This window comes from Delphinus delphis, chromosome 8 (assembly GCF_949987515.2).
Source record: "Delphinus delphis chromosome 8, mDelDel1.2, whole genome shotgun sequence".
NCBI classification, from domain to species: Eukaryota; Metazoa; Chordata; class Mammalia; order Artiodactyla; family Delphinidae; genus Delphinus; species Delphinus delphis.
Window position 1 is genome coordinate 72,517,874 of NC_082690.1, and position 14,909 is coordinate 72,532,782.

The 14,909-nt window shown below is 51.5% G+C and overlaps 1 protein-coding gene across 1 annotated transcript; it reads left to right on the forward strand.

Annotated features, from left to right (window-relative positions):
- Positions 1-2,514: 2,514 nt before the first annotated feature.
- On the forward strand, positions 2,515-4,217 carry MYOD1 (myogenic differentiation 1). The gene is made up of 3 exons (XM_060017335.1): positions 2,515-3,144; positions 3,628-3,706; positions 3,967-4,217. The coding sequence occupies exons 1-3, from the start codon at positions 2,515-2,517 to the stop codon at positions 4,215-4,217; spliced, it is 960 nt and encodes a 319-aa protein (XP_059873318.1).
- Positions 4,218-14,909: the final 10,692 nt, after the last annotated feature.

Here is a 14,909-nt window from a genome sequence, read left to right on the forward strand (position 1 = left end):
CAGTCCTGCCCCAGGGCCTTTGCATGTGCTCTTTCCTCTATCTGACTCCAGATATCTGCTTCTGCCCTCCCTTCATTCTGGTCTCTGCTCAAATGGAATCAGGCTAGAGAGGTCTTCCCTGACCACTCCACATAATGGAATAATCTTCATCACTTTGCTTCCTTGCCTTGCTTTCGTTTTCTTCATAGAACTTATAAGCTCCTGACATCATATACTTCCTTGCTTATTTGTTTATTATCTGTCACCCTCCCCTACAAAGTAAGCACCATGAGAGCAGGGTCTTGGTGGTGTTCACTGCTGTATCCCCAACACCTAGACCCGTATCTAGCACATAGTGGACACTCCATGATGTGTGTTGATGAATAAATGAGGATGGTGTTATGGAGGGGTGAGCACTTCCTAAAGGGAGACCTTCAGCACTACCACAAGCGGCAGAGAAGTGAAGATGACAGGGCTCCAAAAGAGAAGGGAAGGAGTGACTCCACAGGCCCAGAGGGCCAGTGAGGACAGCTTTCAGAAGGCAGTGGGAAAAGGACAAAGATCATTCTTGCTTATACCTGTGGGTTCCAGGAGGAGAGGCCCCAGTAGGGTGTCTGGTCCAAGGGAAATCTCTAGCCTGAATGCTGAGAGGAAGGTGTGGACTGCAGTTTCAGGAGGAAGAAGCTGAGCCACCCTATGGGAGTGGGGAGGGGGCCCACCCCAGGGCTTGTGGGGGAGCCAGAGTCCCATGGGTGGCTGCCTCCTCCAATTCCCAGTCTCTCCAGTGGGTCTGCTGGGGAGAAATGCAGCTGTGGCCTTCACAGGAGCCCAGCCTTAAGACTACATGGGCTCCTGTCAGGGCTTATTGCCCCAGCTAACAGCCCTCTTGTTGGAATAACCGTGCACCTCGGACTGAGGGCTTCTGCATCTTTGGTCTGTTTAGATTCTCACCACCACCGCAATCGCTCACAGGGGTCCCTAACCCACCCCCCAACCCCGGGCCGCGGACGGCACCGGTTGGTGGCCTGCTAGGGCCTCGGCCGCACAGCAGGAGGTGAGCTGCGGGCTAGCGAGCCAAGCTTCATCTGCCGCTCCCCATCACTCCCCGTCGCTCGAATTACCGCCTGACCCCGCCCACCCCGCCACTCCTTGGAAAAATTGTCTTCCACGAAACCGGTCCCTGGTGCCAAAAATGTTGGGGGACCTCTTCTCTAAGAGATCGCTATGAACATCCTCAAATTTACAAAGTGGGGAAACTGAGGTTCAGAAGGAGATGTGACTTCCACAAAAACACACGGGAAACTGTGGGGTTAAAGTCATCGGTCTGCAAACTCCACTCTCAAAGACTCCACCCTGACGTGGGGTTCTCAGGCCTTCTAGGCGTTGGAGGCCTTTGCGCAGTGGACTTCCCCGGCGCAGCACGGTGCGCAAGGTGGAGGCAAGCCCCAAGCAGACGAACTTTTCTTCCCAGCTGAAGAGACATCTCGGCCTAGACCCGCACTGGACACCCCGCTGAGGAAGCGCGCAGGTTGAATTGCGCAAGAGTTGGCTTCCCTCCCTCCAGGCTGGGACAGGACCTGAGTTTGGAGAGATTGGCACGAAGCTTTAGCAGCAATCATCGACTCCTATAGAGATGCAGCTGGGTTTCCAAGCTACCAGAGATGGGCTGGGCCCGCGACCCTCTGACTGACTCCGGGGGCAGGAACTGGCCAAGTGACACGACCGCCACGTTCAGTCTCAGGTTTCCCCACTTGGACTCTCAGTCTTGTTCCTCGCTTCTCTGCCTCTGACTCTAGCGTTCTGCTCTCTGAATGTCTCAGCCTCTTGGGTTTACCGCTTACCATCTCACTATCTCAGCTTTGAGTGTGTCTCTGCCTTACTGCCATGTGTCTCTTTGCAAATCTCTCCCGATCTGATTTCTACCCCTATCTTGCTCCTTGGTCCCCCACAAATCAGCGGACTGAGGGGACCCCAAAGTCAGCTCAAAGGTGAGCGCGCGGCCAGTGTTTCCCGCGGACACACGAGGAGGCCGGTGTTGGAGACATTTGGAGAGTGTGCCCGGGAGTCAAGTGCTGCCGCGTTGGGCTGCCAGCCTCTGCCTGTCTCTCTGCCTGGGGAGGGGCCGGAGTGCGCCCGCGGAAGCGTCAAGGGGTAGGGGGCTGGCCAGTCTCTGGCCCCTACTGCCACCCAGGGGATCCCAAGCTCCTCCCTGCTCTATTCCTATTGGCCTCGGGCGCCCCCGCCCCTAGCCGCCGGCTGCGGCTCAGGGGCCCTTAGGCTACTACGGGATAAATAGCCCCGGGAGCCTGGCTTGAAGTTAGGGGTCGGGAAGTCCCAGGGCGCTGCCGCCGCTCTCCTCGCCGTCCGTCGGTCAGGCGGGACAGGATAGGGCAGGGTGGGGGGCAGCTGGGTGTACATTCAGACCCTCAGTACTTTGCTATCGCACTGCCGGTGTTCCGGAGCCGCAGAAAGTTTCTGGCAACCCCTGCCGCCGGGATTGGGCAAAGCCAGGACTGCGCCGCCCCCCGCCGGGATATGGAGCTGCTTTCGCCGCCGATCCGCGACGTAGACTTGACGGGCCCCGACGGCTCTCTGTGCAACTTTGCAACAGCGGACGACTTCTATGATGACCCGTGTTTTGACTCCCCGGACCTGCGCTTCTTCGAGGACCTGGATCCGCGCCTCGTGCACGTGGGCGCGCTCCTGAAGCCCGAGGAACACTCGCACTTCCCTGCGGCCGCGCACCCGGTGCCGGGCGCGCGCGAGGATGAGCATGTGCGCGCGCCCAGCGGGCACCACCAGGCGGGCCGCTGTCTACTGTGGGCCTGCAAGGCGTGCAAACGCAAGACCACTAACGCGGACCGCCGCAAGGCCGCTACCATGCGCGAGCGGCGCCGCCTGAGCAAAGTCAACGAGGCCTTCGAGACGCTCAAGCGCTGCACGTCTAGCAACCCAAACCAGCGGCTGCCCAAGGTGGAGATCCTGCGCAACGCCATCCGCTACATCGAAGGTCTGCAGGCGCTGCTTCGCGACCAGGACGCCGCGCCCCCTGGTGCTGCCGCTGCCTTTTACGCGCCTGGCCCTTTGCCCCCAGGCCGCGGCGGCGAGCACTACAGCGGCGACTCGGACGCGTCCAGCCCGCGCTCCAATTGCTCCGACGGCATGGTAAGGCCAGGACGCTGGGCTAGAGAAGTGAGCGCAGCTCTTGGTATATCAGGAATGTGTTTCCGAGGGCGGGTAGAGGACCCTCTGATGTGAGGGTTGGGCGGGGAACCTTCCCGGGAGTGGACCCCCGGTGCCCCAGGCAGCTGTCACTGGGGTGGCGTAGTGCTTTGGGGGGGGCACGGGACGGATGCGATCCACCTGATTGGGGGCGCTATTAGAACACTGCTGGGCCGACACGAAGATCGTGTCGTTTTCTCCGCTTATCCCATGCAGATGTGTGCTCCTAGGTGACTGTCTGCCCTGTATTTGGTCCGGCATGCTGCAGACAGCTCCTGCCCACCCTTACTCCCTAACCCGGCCAGATCCGGGCCCAGAACTCTCGTGGCTGAGACTTAGGGAGTTGGAGAGGGGACGGCTGCAGGGAGTGATGCTCCAGCCCCGCGCGGTTCCCGGGCCTGACTCGGTAGCCCTTGCCGTTTGCAGATGGACTACAGCGGCCCCCCGAGCGGTGCCCGGCGGCGGAACTGCTACGAAGGCACCTACTACAGCGAGGCGCCCAACGGTGCGTATTCGCGCCTCCTTCCCACATTCCCTTTTGAGCTGCCCCGGCTTCTCTTTACCTAGGACCTCCTCGCTGGGAGATGGTACAGGGAATGAAATACTAAGCATGTACTTCCCTCCTTTTTCACCCTGAAATTTCGCGGGATCCTCCCGAATCTGGCCCGTCCTCAGTTTCCTGTCTGCCCCAAAGCACTGAGCCCAGAGGTGGGAGACTTGTCTGCGGCTCCACCTCTGCATACTAATCTACCCCTCCCCGCGCAGAACCCCGGCCCGGGAAGAGTGCTGCGGTGTCGAGCCTCGACTGCCTGTCCAGCATCGTGGAGCGCATCTCCACCGAGAGCCCCGCCGCGCCCGCTCTTCTGCTGGCCGACGCGCCGCCGGCGTCGTCTCCAGGCCCGCAAGAGGCGGCCGCCGGGAGCGAGGTCGAGCGCGGCAGCCCCACCCCTTCCCCCGACACCGCCCCTCAGTGCCCAGCGGGCGCGAACCCCAACCCGATCTACCAGGTGCTCTGAGGGGTTGGGCGGCCACTTCGGGGGGTGCCGCTGCCCTCTGGCCCGAGGGATGGTGCCCTTAGGGTCCCTCGCGCCCAAAGGATTGAGCTTAAATGCCAACTCCCCTCCCAACAGCGCTTTAGAAGCGACCCCTCCGGAGGTATGAGAGGCGGGGGAACTGATGTGTGTTTCCGCACCCCAGGGCAAGGACATGGTCCTTTTTTGCCACGCAGCACCCTTCCCTGAGACCCGCTGCGATGGCCGTTTGATGTTACTCAGTGGGCCAGAGCTGACCTTTGAGGGCCCGGGTCCTTCCTCTTCCTCGCCCCCTCCCCCATGGGGGGGTGGGACCCACGCAGACCTAAGCCCCGCCCCCGGACACCCGGATGCTTAAAGGAGCGTAGCCTCTCTTTTCGGGAGCCTTCGGGACGTCGGCTCTTTCCCGCCGCTCCCTTGCCAAGTGTAACAGCTGTAAAGGTAACCACTCCCACCCCCTCCCCCGGTTCAGGACCACTTTTTGTAATACTTTTGTAATCTATTCCTGTAAATAAGAGTTGCTTTGCCAGAGCAGGAGCCCCTAGGGCTGTATTTATCTCTGAGGCATGGTGTGCGGTGCGACAGGGACTTTGTATGTTTATACGGCAGGCGGGCGAGCCGCGGGCGCTCGCTCAGGTGTTCGAAATAAAGACGCTAATTTATACCGCGGTGGCTCCAGCTTTCGCTAGGGTTGGGAGCAGGATTTTGAAGGGGGCAGGATTTTGAAGGGGGGCGAAATCCGCAAACTGGGGCACCTGTACCGCAGCGACTCCTGTAGGCCGCAGACGGATTGCAAGGAGGAAGTTGGAGGAGGGAGGGGTGCGTATGTTTCCGTTATGTGAGGAGGTTCTTCTGACCATGACGTACATCACCACACACAGGTCATCTTGTTGTCAGGATGGATGTTAGAACGATCTGAGTAGTTAATAAAAGATCCATGCCTGTCCCACCACCCAGAGATTCTGATTTAAAGTATCTGCCGCAGATATCTCCGGCCAGGAATTAGTATTTTTCAGAAGTTCCCCAGGTGATTCTGAAGTGCGTACACGGTTGAGCATCACGCCCCTCCACGCACACAGAGTGAAGCCAGGTATGGTGTCCAGAAGGATCACTGGAAAGTCATGTCCCCCAGATGCGACTCGGAAGCCTCATGGGTAGAGGATGTGATAAGGTGCTCACAACATTATGAGGAAAAGCTGAATGAGTGTGAAGCAGCACTGTAAGCTGTAGGGTACTTCCAGGCTCTCAGTGATAGGTGTAATCACAAGGGGATGCACAGAAGGCCAGACAGGCACAGACGCGACCACTCTAAGAAAGCCAGCACTTAGAGCATCCGGGCATTGCCAGATCTCATAAGAAGACAGGAGCCCAGAGCCTGCAAGGAGAGGGGCACGTGCAAACCTGCATCATCACAGATGGCATCAGTGCTCTTATCAAGTGATAAACACTCTGAGGGGAGAGGAGGGGCCATTGATTTAGCCAGGGGGCTGGGGAAGACTTCCTGGAAGAGGCACCATTTGAACTGTGTCTTGAGAAACAAAAGAAGACAACACATCCACAATGCCCATAGATCCCCCCCAACACACACACACACAAAACAAAAGAAGACAACACATCCACAATGCCCATAGATCCCCCCCAACACACACACACACAAAACAAAAGAAGACAACACATCCACAATGCCCATAGATCCCCCTCAACACACACACACAGAGGTACCTCTGAGAGGGTACCCCTGGATGGACGTCCTGGCAAAAGTTCTGCCCAACCCCACCCCCTAATTCACATACACTGGTCACTAGGACCTCAATTCCCCTTACATCCCACTCCTACAGATGTTTTTTTTCCTGAAAACCCTACAGGCCCACTTTCAAGGGCTCTTCTTACCAAGGAGGGGCGGGTGTGGAGAGGGCCTGGGGAATGCAAGCAAGACATAATGGCAGAAGGCAGAGCAGAGGATCTGCTCTCTGCTCTGGGAGAGCCTTTGCTCTCCCCAGTGCAGGGCCCCTGGGGAGCCACCCAGGGCTGCTCTGTTACTAATGATCCTCTGCTTTTCATCTGGCTGCTTCCCCAGATGTGCCTTGGGGTTCTTTACACTCCCTTGAGACTGTTTGGGGCTCATTCATGAATTCATTCATTCAACAGATGCCAGGTCCCATGCTGGGTGAAAACAGAGACTGGTGGACAGAGTTCCTGACCTTGGGAAGCACCCAGACATTTGGGGAGACTGGATCTCTTAGCAGCTGGTTACATCACGATGAATTAAGTGCTATAATGGGGATGTATGTGGCAGAGGAACACAGTGGGAACAGAAGGTATAGACAGCAAGCAGCCCCTAATAAGAGTCTTGAAGGAATAGGTAAGCAAAGAGGCGCCAAATAAGGATGCTGCAAGCTGGGAAATAGCAAAAGGGCAAAGACCCAGAGGTGATAGAAAGCAAACTGTGCCTTCATGGGGCCAGCAGTGCTCACAGGGAGGGGCCAGAGGTGAGATGGGGCAAAGGGCCACATTGGACCTTATTTGGGCTTTATCCCAAAGGCAATAGGGAGCCATAGAGGAATCTAACTGAGGAAAGGATACAAACATATCTATATTTTAGAAAGGCCAGTCTGGACTGGCAGAATGGATAGGAGGGAACAAGACTTGAGACAGGAAGACTTGTCAGGAGGCCACCAGGGCTGCTCAGAGGAGACATGACATGGCCTGAACTGGGGTTGTGACTGGGGATGGGAGAGAAAGCACAGGAGTAGAGACAGTTGTGCCAGATAAAATGTAGGCGTTGACAGTTCAATGGAGAACCTTGAGGGCACAGTCCCTACCCTCATACAGCTTAAAATCCACTGGCAAAATTCTTTGCCATTAGACAAAGAATCAAATGAATAAATACATTTGTAGATGTTATACATGATGAGAAACTCCATAAGGAAAAGTAAAGGGCGCAGTGAGAGATGATAATGAGGTATGAGACGGTAATCAGGCAAAGGGAGGAGGAAGCACAGCTTCTGTGCTGAGGGAACCAACCACATATAAGAAGAAGGCCCCAGCAGCCTATAGGGTTACTATAGCCTATAGGGAGCTAGTGTGCATTAGAAAAAGGTGTCCCTTCTTTCCCAAGGACACTGCTCTGCACCAGGGTTCATGGCTAGGCAAACAGAGAGCAGGCGGGACTTCAGCCTCCACCCACCTCCTTGGCCAGGTGTGCTTTTTCAGTGAACAACCTACAGAACTGTTCACAGAGTCTTGTGCATGGAGGCCCTAAGGAAGGGAGAGAAAAGGAGGGGCCAAGGGTGACTTCAGGCTCTGGTTTGCTTCACAGTGGACGATGGTGCTGTTATAAAGATGGAGACCTCTGGAGAAGAAGAGGTCATGGGGACAGACTCAGTGCAGGGCAGAAACCCAATTTAAAAAGGTTAAACCCCACAGGGGGTATGTTGGAAGGACGCAGGGCAGTTCGCATAAGGGAGCAGCGCTGCAAGCACCACAGCACCCGTGGGCCTCGAGAGCCGGGATTGGAGCCCCTCTTGCTGTTCGACACATCCCCCTTCTTGCCTCTGCTTGCCTTCCCTCCCTCCTAGTCCATATTGGTTTTTTCCAGCAACTCAGGGGATTACCTAGATCTCACTGCTTAACTCCATTTAGAAAATTTCCAGGGAAGAGCTCTAACTGGACCAGCTTAGATCATGAGGCAGGATTTGAACCCGGGCAGTGAGGCTCCAGAGACTGCGCTCTCAGCTGCCCGGCCCTGTAGCTTCTGCAGAGGAAGGAAGGAGAGAGCATCAGAAGGGAGGGGAGCAGCTAGAGCTTGGATTACCCCATGGATGATGGGATTTGAGGTCCCCTCCTGGCCTGGGAAGGGGGGAGGATGTCTAGCTGAACCCCATTTGCAGTGTAGATGAAACATCCCTGCTCTTGGGGCCATTTTCACCTGGGCTGGATCTGAGGAGACACCGGGCCACGCTCTCCATAGAGACATATGCATGTCTGTACACACACGTGCTCATACAAGAGCACACATGTCCCCAGAGCATACCCCCAGAGGCTGGTGTACCTTGATGCCGAGGAAGTTTAAGCTTCAAGTCCTTGTCCCTTGCATGAGCTTCTTCTAAGGCACTGGGAAAAGCCCTAGAGATATGTTCACACGGTCTAGTTTCTTTTCAAATTTTCTAAAGTAAAATATTTTAGCCAACTGGTTATGACCATTGTCTCTGTTCTGACCTCTCCCCTGTGTTGGGTGGCATTTACGGGCATGTTGGGGTCCCCTCGAAAGGTATTCATCTTGTTTGGGTTTAGTGGAATATATTTTAAATCAATGAAATATAAAACAGAAGTAATGACAATGAACAGTGAAATAAATTACAATGATTCTGACATTGAGAAGACAATTGTACCCCCAACATCTATTTAGATCATGCCAAAAAGCAGTTTATTAAAAGAAAGTGATAACTTCTTAAAGGAATTATTGAAAAGCCTCTTGCATTGTTTGATAATCTAATGAACAAAGAAGAGTGAATTATATGAACATATTGGAAAGTGATTTAAATTTTTTGCTGGTCTAACACAAAATACTGACATCAACAAAGACAGAATAAAATTCACAATATGCCACTATAATGAGACCTTAGCATCAACAAACTTTTTAAATGAACCCTGCCAATTTAAAAGCATTTAAATTTAGTCACCGCACAGGAAAACTCAATATACCTTGAACTCTTACAGTCCACAGATGAAAGAAACTTGATGGAGTTTCTGCCAAATTTGACAATCCTAAAAGTGTACATTTTAGGCACAATTTCCAATAGACATCTCCAATAGAGTGGTGAGCCTGAAAGAAAATCCCCTAAATTATTAGTGATATCAAACAAGTTTTGACCAACCATGTTGGAAGGAGAGACTGAACTATCTGAATTAGCTCTCAATTCTCTGTATAGAGAATGATATTATAGAATCACATTGAAGAGGCACTTAAAGAATATGCAGCCTGATGCAAGTGGAAAGGAGTAGGCAAGACTGAAAAAGGCAAGGAAAAAGAGCAAGCTGCAATAATGCATACTATGAAGGCAGAAAGTATGAGGAGGAGGATAGAGACAAAAATGGTGATGGTGCTAATGATGGGAAAAGCAATTTGGTTCTAGCTCAGTTTTTTCTCATCTATAAAACACTTAAATCCCCTGCACCCAACTCACTAGTACTAAGGGGAAAAAAATGGGAGGCTGTCTAATAGTCATTTTTATACAGTACAGGGTCATTTTTGTATAGTTAATTTTTAATTTTTTTTAGACAACATTTAACAGTGAGTTTTAATTCATATAGAACTTTCCCAGTAACAGGGGGCAGTAAGTCCCAGATGATGTCAATGGCCACATAATTCCTGGGATCTAGGCCTGGCTGTGCCCCTAACCAATTCTGAGACCTTGGGAATGTGATTTAACCCTTTTGGACTTGGGCTCTCTCTCTGTGTAATGAAGTAGTGAATTTAAAAGGTATGTCCTGGGGGCTTCCCTGGTGGCACAGTGGTTGAGAGTCCGTCTGCCGACGCAGGGAACACGGGTTCGTGCCCCGGTCCCGGGAGGATCCCACATGCTGCGGAGCGGCTGGGCCCCTGAGCCATGGCCGCTAAGCCTGCGTGTCCAGAGCCTGTGCTCCGCAATGGGAGAGGCCACAGCAGTGAGAGGCCCGCGTACTGCAAAACAAACAAACAAAAAAAGGTATGTCCCAGTTCTGAAATTCTTTAGTAACTCAAAGCATTTCAAAGAAAAAGCTAACAAAATAGGTCTTTTACAGATAAGGGAGCTGGAACCATGACAGATTTTTCTTAGCATAAGCAAATTATTTATAGCCCTCTGGTTTACTGATCCTTCTTTAACTTTTCCCAATTAAAAAAAAAATTGAGATATAATTTACATACCATAAAACTCACACTTTTAAAGTGTCCAATTCGGTGGTTTGTATTATATTCACAACTTTGTGCAGCCATCACCACTATCAAATTCCAGCACATTTCTCCCAAAAGAAATCCGTACCCCTTAGCAGTCACGCCCCACTCCCTTTTCTCCCCCCAGCCCACGGCAACAACTCAGCTATTTCCTGTCCCTATGGATTTGCCTATGCTGGACATTTCATATGAATGGAATCGCACGCTATGTGGCCTTTGGTGTATGGCCTCCTTCACTTGGCATGTGTTCAAGGTTCATCCATGTGGTAGCATGTATCAGTACTTCATTCCTTATTATAGCTGAAGAATATTCTACTGCATGGATACATTATATTTTGTTTATCCATTCATCAAGTGATAGATATTTGGCTTGTCTCCATTTTTTTAGCTATTATAATGCTGCTATGAACATTCATGTACAACTTTTCATGTAAATATATGGTTTTAATCCTCTTGAGTATATACCTAAAAGGGAAATTGTTGGGTATATCATAACTCTATGTTTAAATTTTTGAGGAACTGCCAAAGTCTTCCCCAAAGCAGCTGCACCATTTTGCATTCCCATCAGCAATGTATGAGGGTTCCAATTTCTTTGCATCCTCAACAGCACTGTTATTGTTTGTCTTTTTAATCTAGCAGTCCTAGTGGGTGTGAAGTGTATCTCATTGTGGTTTTAATTTGCATTTCCCTAAAGACTAATGATGTTCGCATTTTTTCATGTGCTTATTGGCCATTTGTATATCTTCTTTGGAGAAATTTCTATTCAAATCCTATGTCCACTTTAAAATGAGGTTATTTGTCTTTTTATTGTTGAGTTATGAGAGTTCTTTATATATTCTAGATACTAGACCCTTATCAGATATATGGTCTGCAAATATTTTCTCCCATCCTATGGGTTGTCTTTTTACTTTCTTGATATTGTCCTTTAAAGCACAGAAGTCTTTTGTGGTTGCTGGAGTCCAATTTATCTAGATTTTTCTTTTGCTGCTTGTGTTTTTGGCATCATATCTAAGAAACCATGACCTAATCCAAGGAAGCATTTTATAGTTTTAGTGCCTACATTTGGGTATTTGACCCAGTTTTAGTTGATTTTTCTATATGGTGTGAAGAAGGGATCCAGCTTCATTCTTTTGCATGTGGATATCCAGTTGTCCCAGCACTATTTGTTGAAAAGACTATTCTTTCCCTCATTGAATTGTCTTGGCACCCTTGGCAAAAACTAATTGACATTAAAAGTATGGGTTTATTTCTGGACTCAATTCTATTCCATTGAGCTGTGTGTCTACCCTTATGCCAGTAGCACACAGTCTGTTTACTGTAGATTTGTAGTAAGTTTTGAATGGGGAAGTGTGAGTCCTCCAGCTTTGTTCTTCTTCAGGATTGTTTTGGCTACTCTGGGTCCTGTGCATTTCATGAATGTACCTTTAAGTGGCCCTGTCCCGGTGGTATTTTCAGTAGCCACAAACCTGGCCTGATATAATATGGGAGCTGTAAAGTGGCATGGAAATGTAACGCAGGTTCATGTTGGTGCACAGAAAAAACAGCTATAGGGGAAGATGATGAGTGTTTCATTTTCAGTCATATTCGATACAGCTGTAACAAAATGAATGTTGTTTTGTTAACTGAACATCATTCTGTAATTGCAAAAAAAAGTTGCAACTGTTTTTGTCAGCATTATGAATGCTTCCAACTAAATATAACTTATTTAAAAGTATTATGTAGGTGTGTCAAGCAGTTAATAACAATATTAAGCTATTTTTTCTGGATTTTTAAACATTTTTAGTCAGCTTTCTAAAATTTACATTTGGTCCTGATTTCAAAGCCTAAATAAATATTCACTTTTGTACTCAACTTTCTGTTCTTTTTTTTTTTTAATGTGGCCCCTCCCCCAAATGTCTAAACTTCAGGCCTCATAGAACCTGGACCCAGCCCTGCACACTGCCAACCAGGCTCACCTACAGGCTGACTCAGGCACGAGGGCCCACCAGGAGCACATACAGGAGACCGCACAAGGCTCCTATAAAGGAGTCGCAGAGGGAGGAAGACGCTTGGGGCAGCCACACATCTCCAGCTGCTTCCGGGAGAAGTCAGCCGCCCCTACCTGGTCCTGCCAGGGACACTCGCAGTAGTGCCCACGCCCACCTGTCCTTCTTACACACATGCACGCCTGACCATCCTTCTGCATCCCTCACCACAACCATCATCGTTCCCTGCTCCCCACCTAGCTCCTACAGCCAGCAGTGAGAGGCGAGGTGTTGAGGCCCATTTTCCCCAAAGTCAAGCCCAGGGAGGGCTGACACTCTGCCCCTGGGGCCATACTGCCACTCTGAGGGACCAACGCTGCTGGGAATGGCAGGAGCCCATGAGGGAGACATGGGGTAAAGGCTGGTCACAGAGGGTTTGGGGGTGGTGGGCAGTCCGAGGGAGGGGGGAAGAGGGAAGGAGAGGAAGTTAAATGAGAGACACTATCTCATTGAATCCTCACAAAATATTATTCCCTTTACGTAGATGAGGGAACAGAAGCTTACAGAGGGAAAGTGACGAGTTTACACAGCCAGTAAACAGCAAAATGAGATTTGTACCCAAATCTCTCAACCGGAGGACATTTTACTCCCCAAGGGACCTTTGGCAGTGTCCATAGACCTTTTGATTGTCACGAATGGGGAAGGGGTGCTACTGACATCTAGTGGGCAGAGGCCAGGGATGCGGCTAAACATCCTACAGTGCACAGGACAGCCCCACAACAAAGGATTCTCTGGTCCAAAATGTGCAGAGATTGACGAACTCTGCACTTGCCCGGAGTATTCTTTACCTTGGCCCCTTTCTAGACTTCCCCTGGCCTAAGAGATCTGGGATCCATTTGCCCAGGGGTCACAGGAAGGAACAAAAGGAACAACCGTACACCCCATTCCCAGCTTAGGTACCAGGGTCAGTGCTCAAGCTATAGATCTGACAGCCACAGTCACCAGTTTCCCGCTATGGCACTTCTAATTTCACCCTCCCTTGTCCATTGGAGAGAGGAGCTCTGATCTGTGGAAAAGATAGCCTGCCGCTTGCACTGTTTATCATCGCTCCAAAGCCGGCTCTGTGCCCCGGTTAGGTTAGTTTCCAGATGTGGCCACAAGATGGCACCCCAACCCACCAGGAATGTGAAGGCTCTGGGCCTGGGACAGAGCATATGGCATGGGCCAACCTGGACCAAGGCCTGGGGCTTGGACTTAAGCCAGTTCCAGAGCCTAGCAGGACCAGATCTAAGGCCTGCAAATGCCAGGTGTGAGAACATAGGCCAAACTTGGCTTCAGGACTCCCTTCACCTTTTTCTTGTCTATACCCAGCCCCAGCTCGTCCTCCAGCCCCTCTCATCAGCCCCCTCCTCCAGCCTGAACAAGAGAAATTACAGAGCTGAAGTGTTATGATATAGGGCTTATGATTTTGCATATCCATCGATAAAGAAACTGACGTATAGAGAAATGGAATAACTTGCCCAAGGTCATAGGTTGTCAATGGTGGAGCTGGGATTTGAATACAGGTACCTCGGTTCCAGAGGTTTTGCTCTTGACCACCGAATAACACCACCCCACTGGTAGTTCACTGCACCCTGCGCTGCTCCCCACCCCTCAACAGCCAGTGATCCCGAAGGGCCTCTGGCACGGGGCCACAGCTTTCCTCTGCCAGGGAGGGGGCACATGGCTGTGAATAAGGGGGATTGCTCACAAGTGGAAAGGGGTGAGGTCCTCAGCTGGGCTGAGGGTCTGTGGTTAGTGGTTGCTGGTAAGAAGCTAAGGCTCAGTTCAGCGATTCTCCCTCCCTACCCCATTTCTTTGGGGCTTTTTCCCTTTTTTTTTCTATGTTGCCCTCTTGATTTTTCTAGGCTTTCTGCAAATGCCAGCCTTCTTACAGTGTGAAGGGGAAGTGAGAGAAGGGACTTTTGTGTCCCTGCTTAGGATAGAGAAGGGGGAGAGCCTTTGAGGCCTGGGGTGTCATCAAGGATGAAGGTGAGAATCCTAAAGTGGGACAGCGTGGAGCACCTCATGGGCAGCTACCCTCTCCCACCCGGAAGGCTCCTCTCTCTGAGCCTTCTCTGCTTGCCTCGTAGGGGATTTTAGGTGCGATAGATACACTTGCACGCTCCCCCTCCCTCCAACCCTGGCCTGCCTCTTTTACTAGCCCTTCAGGGCCAGGCCTGACCAGGGCCCCTAATAGCCCAGCTTTACCCCTTCTAGGAGCCCTCGGCCTCTCTCTGCCTCTCCCTCTGCTTCTCCCCACCATCTGGGGCATGCTTCAGTTCCCCGTTATGGCTCACCATGGGGTAGTGGCCTGAGTGGGCCCGACACTGACTCCCCGAGAAACCCTGGGTAAGTCTCCCTTTGACTCAGCCTGGGTTGAGGGCTCCAGACTCCTATGGCCTCTGACACTAGGATGCTAGGATCCTAGCCTCTCTCCTGGCCTTTCTCAAATCATCCAGCCCTTAATGAGGAGCTAGTGTATGCTGGGCACCGTGGAGGAAGCAAGCAAGCAGGAGACTTGGAGGACCTGATAGTCCTTTTTTACAGGGAAATGAAATAAGCTATAGTGAAGGTTAGGGAGCTGTACTCTGATCCATGTGGTCCTGCAGGAGAGGGAAGAGGTGGAACCCTGGGCCCCTATGGTTGGCAGAATCGCAGAGGGCTTCCTGGGTAGAAGAGGGACTAGACAACTGGTTGGAAGGAAGGGAAGGTTTGGCGAGGCCTCTGTCTTGTCTC

What these genes read in the sequence shown, in the direction of transcription:
- MYOD1 (XM_060017335.1), top strand. Translation starts at nt 2,515, where the DNA reads ATGGAGCTGCTTTCGCCGCCGATCCGCGACGTAGACTTGACGGGCCCC. An exon ending in CCAATTGCTCCGACGGCATG is followed by an intron (nt 3,145 to 3,627) that starts GTAAGGCCAGGA and finishes TGCCGTTTGCAG; the next exon opens with ATGGACTACAGCGGCCCCCC. An exon ending in CTACAGCGAGGCGCCCAACG is followed by an intron (nt 3,707 to 3,966) that starts GTGCGTATTCGC and finishes CTCCCCGCGCAG; the next exon opens with AACCCCGGCCCGGGAAGAGT.